Source organism: Erythrolamprus reginae, chromosome 3, assembly GCF_031021105.1.
Source record: "Erythrolamprus reginae isolate rEryReg1 chromosome 3, rEryReg1.hap1, whole genome shotgun sequence".
NCBI lineage: Eukaryota > Metazoa > Chordata > Lepidosauria > Squamata > Dipsadidae > Erythrolamprus > Erythrolamprus reginae.
Window position 1 is genome coordinate 190,453,910 of NC_091952.1, and position 8,943 is coordinate 190,462,852.

The 8,943-nt window shown below is 42.8% G+C and overlaps 1 protein-coding gene across 2 annotated transcripts; it reads left to right on the forward strand.

Annotated features, from left to right (window-relative positions):
- The first annotated feature begins 1,125 nt into the window (after positions 1-1,125).
- On the forward strand, positions 1,126-8,409 carry CBLN2 (cerebellin 2 precursor). Of its 2 annotated transcripts, XM_070749137.1 has the most exons (5): positions 1,126-1,215; positions 1,591-1,653; positions 3,023-3,589; positions 6,314-6,433; positions 6,893-8,409. In XM_070749137.1, exons 3-5 carry the CDS (start codon positions 3,254-3,256, stop codon positions 7,088-7,090), a joined length of 654 nt encoding a protein of 217 aa, XP_070605238.1. In that variant the 5' UTR covers positions 1,126-1,215; positions 1,591-1,653; positions 3,023-3,253; the 3' UTR covers positions 7,091-8,409. The 2 variants fall into 2 exon arrangements, with proteins under 2 accessions (XP_070605238.1, XP_070605239.1); XM_070749138.1 differs by lacking the exons at positions 1,126-1,215; positions 1,591-1,653 and having other exon boundaries at positions 2,919-3,589.
- Positions 8,410-8,943: the final 534 nt, after the last annotated feature.

Consider the following 8,943-nt stretch of genomic DNA (forward strand, 5'->3'; position numbering starts at 1 on the left):
AATGACTTAATTATCTTCTTAGATGTTTAAATTCCATGTTATGAAGCAAAATTATAAAAATGGAAGCAGTTGGACAATATTTCCAACCCCAGCTCTTATTACATGAAGGACTCATTCGATTAGTATGTTACCACCACTTCTTAAGGAAGAGGGATTATCGATGATAGGAAGACAGGCGGTTTTCCATTGGTAAAAACATTTGGTTCTTTTCTTTGTTTTTGAATAAAAATTGGTCCAAATAACTTCCCAGTGAAAAAAATAAAAAGGAAATCCTCCGGTAAATAATAGCATCTAAAGGATTCTATTTCTCCGGTTTTTCTGCTTTATTTTTCGGCAGCAACAGCTCCGAAGCCGTCTTTAAAGCTGTACATGTCGTCTGCATTTTGCCACCTATAACAATGCTAAATTTTTGCCTGCTGCAGTGCGCGTCCCACACCGCGCCTCGCCAAATCAACGAAAGATTTGTGGGCGCAGGATTCCCCTGTGATTGTACGAAGGAGGAAAAAAAGAAAGAAAAGGAGAGGGACAGATCGACTAAGGTAGCGAAAACTTAACTGAAAGTTCATTCTTCACTCGGAAACGCCTTTACTGAGATCCCCTTTTCTAATCCACCCCAGCTCTGTTCATCCCTTTTAATTCCTGAATATATGTATATATTTCCTCGGGAAGCGCGGAGGCCGCGAGATGGCGCTCTGCCACCAGATTTGAAGTTCGTCTGAGCCGCGTCCCGTTGCATCCGGGTAAAGACGCCTCCCCCGAACCCCCTCCACATATCGAATCCCCGATCGACGGGGCATTCCTGGGGAAGCGGGGGGAAAAAAGAGAGAAGGCTTGGAAGCCCAGTGAATAAGGCACTGCTGCCTAGACAACTCCAGTGTCCTCAGGTTTTAAAGGGACAGACCTCCTGCCCTTCTCACCACTTGCCAGCTGTTTGGCAGCGCCCGGATCAGAAAGGAACTTCTCAAGGCAGGGAGCGACCGCGCTGCTTTCGTCTCCCGCCCCTCCAAGGAGGGGAGCAGCCTTCGGACGCGACTGCTGGACGAAGGGGAGGGACCAGAGCGGAAGAGGAGCGGATTTCTTTTGACTCGTTTTATTTTATTTTATTTAAAATCAAGGGGAATGAAAGGAAAGCGGGACTTTTCTTGGAAAAGGAACTGGAGTCCGAAGGGCGCCCTGCTTCGTTCCGAATGAAGTTTAACGTGCGTCCGGCGGGAGGTAGTGGCGGATTTTCCCAAAGATATTCAGGGGAAACTGAGCAGAGGAACGGATCTTCTATTTGGGGGGCGGTGGGCGGTTAGACGCGTTTGGTTAGCTGGGTGCCGGGAAGGAGTGAAGCGCTCTGTATTTGTGTGTGTGTGTGTGTGTGTGTGTAAGAGAGAGAGAGAGAAGGATGTTACTTGAGTGTATCCAGTGTGAGAAACGGTGACGGGTGCGAATGTGTCTGCGCGAGGGTGGGAAAACGGGAGGGGGGGACTATTATTGCCAATGGGCGGGTGGTGGTGGTGGTGAGGTTTTGAGGCGAATCTCGTCTACTTTGTTCCGCCAGTCTAACCTCGCTTCATTTTCCTCTCCCCCCCCCCCCCCGCCAAGCGACACAACTTCGAGGACAGCACCTTTGGCAAAGCCGACGTTCCTCCGCTATGGGCTTTTCAGGTAACCAGGGCGCTTTCACCCTCAGCTCGCTTGTCCTTTTGGTCACTTGGAAAATCCGGCGGGATTTCTCCCCCCCCCCTCAAACTGAGAACGGGGGGGGGGGGGGGGAGAGAAAGAAAGACTTCCCAATAGGGTGTGTTTTTTGAGAAAGCCGGAGATGGGGAGGAGGGAAGCAACAAGAGTTCGAGTCGCCGAGATTGAACTTTTGAAAAAACAGCCAGTCCCAAACTTCTCAAGTAGGGCTCTCCGGCGCTATACTAGTCCCGCTTTGAGTTTACCGGGCGGCTTGCTGCAACCAGGCGAGGAGAGAGGTCAGTGGAAGCTGAGCGGGGCTTCCCTGGAAAGGAAAGTCGAGAGCGCAAAGCGGCTTGGATGCGCCGAATCAAGGCGGTGGGAGGGAAAAAAAACAAAAATCTAACGGACTTCACAGGCGGAGGATTTAATCGAGGCGAAAGGAGAGAGAGGGGAAAGAAGGAGAGAGGCGGGAATTTGTATTAATTTATCCGGTTCTGGTGTACAATGCCTGACGGAGGCGAGTAACTATTTACCTAGCTTGGCGCAGAACGTCTTCTTTTCCCTTAGGGGTTTATGAGGAACGCGAGAGAAATAGAGAACAAGTGTTGTGTGTTTCTCTACCGTCTGAGAAGAATTGCCCATAGTTGTTTTTATTATGGGTATTGGAGGGACAAAGCTACTTTGGCCATTTTTGGGGGGAGGGGTTATATATTTTTTTGAGTGGGGGCATAATTTAGTCTGACATATAACGCGCCCCTCACGTAATTCGGTGAGCTTTAGTTCCAGTGAGTTAAAAACAATTCAAGCCGTGCTTAGCACTTGGTTCCACCTTGCAGACGTGAGGGTGTAATGGGGGGGGGGGGGGTAAAGCGGGAAAGAGTTTTGTCTTTCGCTCCGTCGTGGCAAACGAACGGGAAGTGAGCGAAAAAGCTGCAGGGCATCCCGCTTGCCCATATCCCAACGCGCGCTTGTTTTCCCTCCCAGAAAACAGTTTTATGCAGGAACCTTGATATTTTAAGTATTTATTTCTGGCCACTGTGAGAAACTGAGGAACAGGACAGGTGGACGGTTGGATTTAGTAATCCAACGCAGCAGCGGGACGCTTAGGACCTCTAAATTCCAGTCTTTGGCCCGGTTGCCCTTTGTTCGCCTGAGGAAAGTGTTCCCTTTACGAAGGGCGCCGTTCCTTTGCTTTGTTTCCTCGCGCCTGGGGGGGGGGGGAGAGAGCTCAAAAAATCTGCCCTTTTTTTGGGGGGGGGGGGCGAGGTGAAGAAGCGGGCCGGGAAGGGAGGGGCGCGGCTCTGAGTTCCGCTCGGGTCTGACCGCCCTTTCTTCGCCCTCTTCCCTTTTGCAGGCTGCGACTGCTGCGCGCCTCCCGCCTTCCTGTGAAGTCTCCCGTTTGCCCCGTCCGCAGCTGAGAGGAGAAGAGCGGCTGGTGCGGGGCTCGTTCCGGGTCCGCAGGCGGGGGCCGAGCCAAGCAGAGCCACGGCTTACACGCCCGGCCGGAAAATAAAGGCAGCTCTCGTTTGCTGCCGCCCCGCCGCCCCCTTTGGACTCCCCGGTTGGTGACGGGCACAGCAACACGATGCCCGGGCGGCGGTTGTGGTGGCGGCGGCAGGGAGCGCTGGCGGAACCGGCTGGCAGTTACTCATGCATAGTGGCGGTGGCGGCTTTTTTGCTCTTCCTGCTGCCCACCAGTTGCCCGGCGGTGGGCGCGCAGAATGACACCGAGCCCATCGTGCTGGAGGGCAAGTGTTTGGTGGTATGCGACTCTAGCCCGTCCGCCGACGGTGCCATTACTTCATCGCTGGGCATCTCCGTGCGCTCTGGCAGCGCCAAGGTGGCTTTCTCGGCCACGCGCAGTACCAATCACGAGCCGTCTGAGATGAGCAACCGCACCATGACCATCTACTTCGACCAGGTCAGGTGGCGCGCCGCTCCCCGCTACCTTTCCACCGCCAACCTTGCTCGTATTTAAGCCCCGCCCAGAATCAGTAACAAAGTCAAAGCTCCGCCCAGTTGCCCTTACCTCCCTCCCCTTTCACACAGTTAGCCTTCATCCCATCCAATCACCGCACACTTTGCTACTAACTCCCCCTTGTGTTAAGAAAGCTTGGCCGCAGGTCTCTGGCCCCTTGTGAGGTCGCTTAGCCTTAGTTCTATCTCCATTCTCTTCCCTGCTGAGCCCTTGCCTTAGCATATGGGAGCACTGTTCTCTATTGATTCCCCAGTTCTGATCGACTAAAACACATTCTGCCTCTATTCAAGTGACCCATTTTACCTGCACCAGCTACCTATGGTCTTACGTTATATTCTCTGTCCAGTTTCCAATCAAACCTTCCTCTCTGTTATCCTGTCCTATTTTACTAGGTTTATTTGTCAAGTTAAAGCTCCCCTCAGGAATCTTAAGAACAACTACTACAATAATTCACAGCCAGCATCTTGGCAGCACTTGTTCCTTTCTTGGATGAGAATCATGATTTTATGAATTTCCTTTTAGTGTGTCCACCAATAAATGCCACCAAGAATATATTTCTCATTTTATTGGAAAAAGCTTGGTTTCAGTAGCAATAGCAATAGCATTTGCATTTCGATTTATATACTGCTTCATAGTGCTTTTACAGCCCTCTCTAAGCGGGTTACAGAATTAGCATATTGCCCCCAACAATCCGGGTCCTCATTTTATCCACCTGGGAAGAATGGAAGGCTGATTTAACCTTGAGTGCATGTGTCCTTTTAAAGGCATAGTTACATCTCATTTCATGATATTGGTGAGTCTGGAACATTCTTCTATAAGCTGGAGAGGGAAGACAATCTGTAGAATTCTGCACAACATGAGTGTACTGCCAAGTTGGGACAAGCTGAAAATTTTAATAAGGAAATCTTTAAAGAACCCATTGAGTTCCTGCCAGTCCAGAAATAAACAAAGAAGGATGTATTGGAATTTTTAAAATTAACTATTTTTAAAATAATTGTATAGATACATATATATACCTTGGGCTAATTGCTTAAATAGATTAGAATAATATTATATGCATTGTGTGTACTACTGTTGTATTTTACCATTACTCCTCAACCAAAGAATAGCTTCTTCAAACGTGTAGGAATTTTATGTTAAATATATTTTGTTGTAATACAAAAAGAGAAAAAAATGGCAACATAAATTGGCAGAGTTTTAATATTAACATTATTCTTAGTTTTCTGCAATACACAAAGGCAAATATTTTATGTCTGCCATTTTGTCATATTCATATCTTCAACTCATGAAACATTGTCTTAAAACTAAATTTAAATTTTAGTTTCATCATTGTTTCTTTTCTATGTACACATAAATAAATCAGTGGTAAAAATTAGTACTTTCTGTTTAGATGATCACGCTGGAATATCTAAGGAAATAAACTTCAGTATATTCAGTCACACAAATTTTTACATGTATGCCCAGAAGCACATTTTACTTAATTCTTTAAGAGTTAATTCTGCAGATTTCTGAGAAGTAAAAAAAGGAAGTTTTTCTGTCTTGTAACATGAATCTTGTTTTAGAACATGTGCAACAAGCTCTAAAATTTCCAGTTCTATATCATAGCTAGACAAAACAGTGAACAATGACTGTATTAGGATCCTCCCATTTGGAAGTCCACATATTCAGTCAAAAAATAAGGCGAGTGTTAGAAAATAGTTCTGTACAAATATGGATTACAGAGAAGATTAAAGATCTGATTCTGCAAATAATAATAATAAAAAATAATAATTGTATGAAGAACTTCAAAAATCTGTTATGGAATGTTTATTAGATTCTGAAAAATCTGCAGCTTTCATTCTTATCTTTTAATGTAATCTGCATTGTCTGGTTTTAAGAAACCACCTTGCACTGTGCATTATATTGAGATGAAAACATTCCTTACCTTAAAAAACTGTTCACTCTTTATGCTTTTGTGATACTGATGAGGCTTTGAAGCATTTATAACTTGGCATCAGATATCATTTTTGCATTATTGTAATTGGCAATTGGCATTTTTATCACTAAGTCCATGTTCAGAGTCTCTGTGAGTTAAATATATACACCCTCCTTATTTTTTCAAGCTTAATTGAATAAGTTTTGCTTTAATGTGGGAGCGGAAAAATAGAATAAGGGATGGAGAATAAGAATGCTACTTATCTTAATATCTGAATTGCCTTCTCTACATTTCATCCCATGATGAACATGACTAAGCCTCTTTCATTTCATGTTAACTCTGCATTTCCCAAGAGACACAATTAGTTTCAATGCTGTCATATGAAAATGTAAAATCTAGTGGTTTGTTCAATGGACTATTTTCCTTCTTTGTGTATGTCTCCGCAATGATTTGATTTGTTTTCTCCTTCACTGTGCACTGTGCAGACATAGGCTGCCATCATATGCCTTTCATGCTCTCAAAGAAGCTTTGGGTGCACCACTGGGTAAATCAATCAGCTGTCTGAACCGATCCTTTTACAACACCTTAGGAAGTGGCTCCTTCCCCCTGCAGTCCATTTTAATTGTACAGCAAATGCCAGTGGTTTTGCACTGCTGGGAGAGCAGGGGAAGGTTGTCTGAGAAATGTCTTTCCTCCACCTCACTTTCCATTTAATGAATGAACAACCTGATTTCTTTTCTTTTCTCCTCCAGATATTAGTTAATATTGGGAACCATTTTGACCTCGCTTCCAGTATATTTGTAGCACCAAGAAAAGGAATCTATAGCTTCAGTTTCCATGTTGTGAAAGTATATAACCGACAAACCATCCAGGTATGTGCCAACATTATAGGTTCCTTTTTAGAATACGTAGTTGTTTCATTTCAGAAAGTCATACAAAAGACTCATCCAGTAAGGCAATGAGGAAAGGACCAACACAATAACTTACTTGTTAGTCTTCTGTTTTAAGCAGTGTTGTGAAATGGGCTTATTTGCCTTAGTAAAGTGTGTGATTTTTCATCCCTGGTCAGTCTACTTTGGCTGAACTAACAGAGAGGACATCCTGATCTGGGAAGGAATTTGTAGATCATCTAAAACCCTTTCAGTATCATCTTGCATGAGAGAGGTGTTTTATCCTACTTGCCACCCATTCATTATTTTGGGTTTCCTACATGTGGAGGAGCTGACTTCCCTTTGTACTATGTGAATGTATATTTGCACAATATAGTGGAGTATAACTTTTACAGATAAATCTCATGAGACCACTTAGCTCACATTTCTTTTGTACTGCAGGTCAGTTTAATGCAAAATGGCTATCCCGTGATTTCTGCTTTCGCTGGCGATCAAGACGTTACCAGGGAAGCAGCCAGTAATGGAGTCTTGCTCCTGATGGAAAGAGAAGACAAAGTGCATCTGAAGCTGGAGAGAGGGAATCTCATGGGAGGATGGAAATATTCAACCTTTTCGGGGTTCTTAGTCTTTCCATTATAAAGAAAGGAAAAAAGTCCTAACCTGCCAGCTGGAACAGGAATTTGTTCTTTAAATGACAACAATTCCCAAGAAACTTCTGCCTCCTCCTAGAACAGGGCTAGACCTGCCCATAATTCCATACATCCAATTAGACTGCCATCACTGAAGGGGAAAGCTTCTTGATGTCGCTCTTCATGTTAACTCTTGACAGTTCCTCAAGAAATCTGCAGATCCGATTAGTTTTAGATGACCAGTCATCTTTAAGAAAAAAAGAAGTTACCAACCTGAGCAATTTGTACCTGTGATTGTAAAGTCAATTTTGGATTTTATTGTTGGGATTCCATCTCCTTTTTTTCCTTTTCTTCCTCTTCTTGTCTTGAAGGGATGCATTAGTTGGAACCACAGAAGTGTTTATAATGGACTTATTCCAAAGCCAGAAGACCACAATATCTGATGATATGCTCCTATATATTTCCTCTTTTTGTGTTTGCATAGCCTTAAAAAAAAAACAAAGCATCAAGACAAAAATAAGAATTTTTCAATTATTAGAAGTTCACATCTGTATCTTCTGGGGAGGGTAATTTTTGGACATTATTGTGTCAAGAAGTGCTTTATTCAGTGAAGCAAATTTTGCACGATTGGAACCTATTTTATTTTGTGTTATTCGTGTTTTCCATCATCCTTCTTTCCATTTGCTGACTGTTATTGTACTAAAGAAGATAAGCGATTTGATCCATGTGATAAAGCAAGCATATATATATTCTCTGAGGCTTGCAGTGAAACTAACCAGTGAACGATACTGCTAATGTTATCCAGCTGATTTAATTGAATTATTTGTTGGCACCGTGGAAAACAATACAGCTTGAGTTGGAAAGGCAGCGACGGATATTTCTTATATTACCTGAATCTATTTCAGAAGGTTGTCAATATCTCAAGCAAACATACTGTAAAATATAATATCATTTCTTTGCATCACTAAGCATCTTTTGCTGCTTTCCTGATATTTATTTGATGGATTAATTTATTTATGCTTATATATGCTGTGATTTGGCCTCTCTCTGAGTGTTCCCACAAGTTATCTTCCCTCCAGGCTAAATAAAAACAGATTCACATCAAATTTGTTCGGACCAGACAGTTCGTGGGGCAGAATCAGGGACATTGAAATCCTGAGGCTTTGAAAGATTCCGAAGATTATGTGGTTCAACTATAAATATACCATAATTTGTATAATCTTTTTTTAATTTTTGTTGAAGTTTCCCCAATTACTTCCAAAGACTTTTGAGTAGTCTTAATCCAATACTGTATACAATACTGATTTCAAAATAATAAAAAAGAACAAACCTCAGGTTGAGTTAAAATTCACCTTCTATGTGTCAATGTAACCAAAATGCTGATGAACTTTAGATTCAGAATAAATGGGTTTCATGTCCAACTTGCCTTCTTTTTACTTTTATGTAACTATCAAAGGTAGCTGGGCAACAAATGCAAAATTGCATTTTGGTCTGAAAAACATAGAAAATAATGAGAATTTGGAGAAGGGGGGCTGTTTGCTTTTAACTACCAATTTGTTTTTAAAATACACATTTCAGATTTGTCTATAAGGAGCTATGTAGACGGGATTTCATTTCATCTTTCTTTTGATAGGTTTTTGTTTCCCTTCTCAAGAAACAAAAATGGTGCAAATGTTTGCAGAATTCAAGAATGAAATATATTGCATTGCATATAGGACTGCTTTTTTATACTAAATTTGTCGTTGATGGATCACTATTAGAATAATTATTAGCAGCATCTCAGTGTACTTTAAAATATTTTTCTAAGAAGAGAATTCTAAAAAAAGAGACTGTTTTTCTCTTTGCTCGTGTTGACTCTTTCAT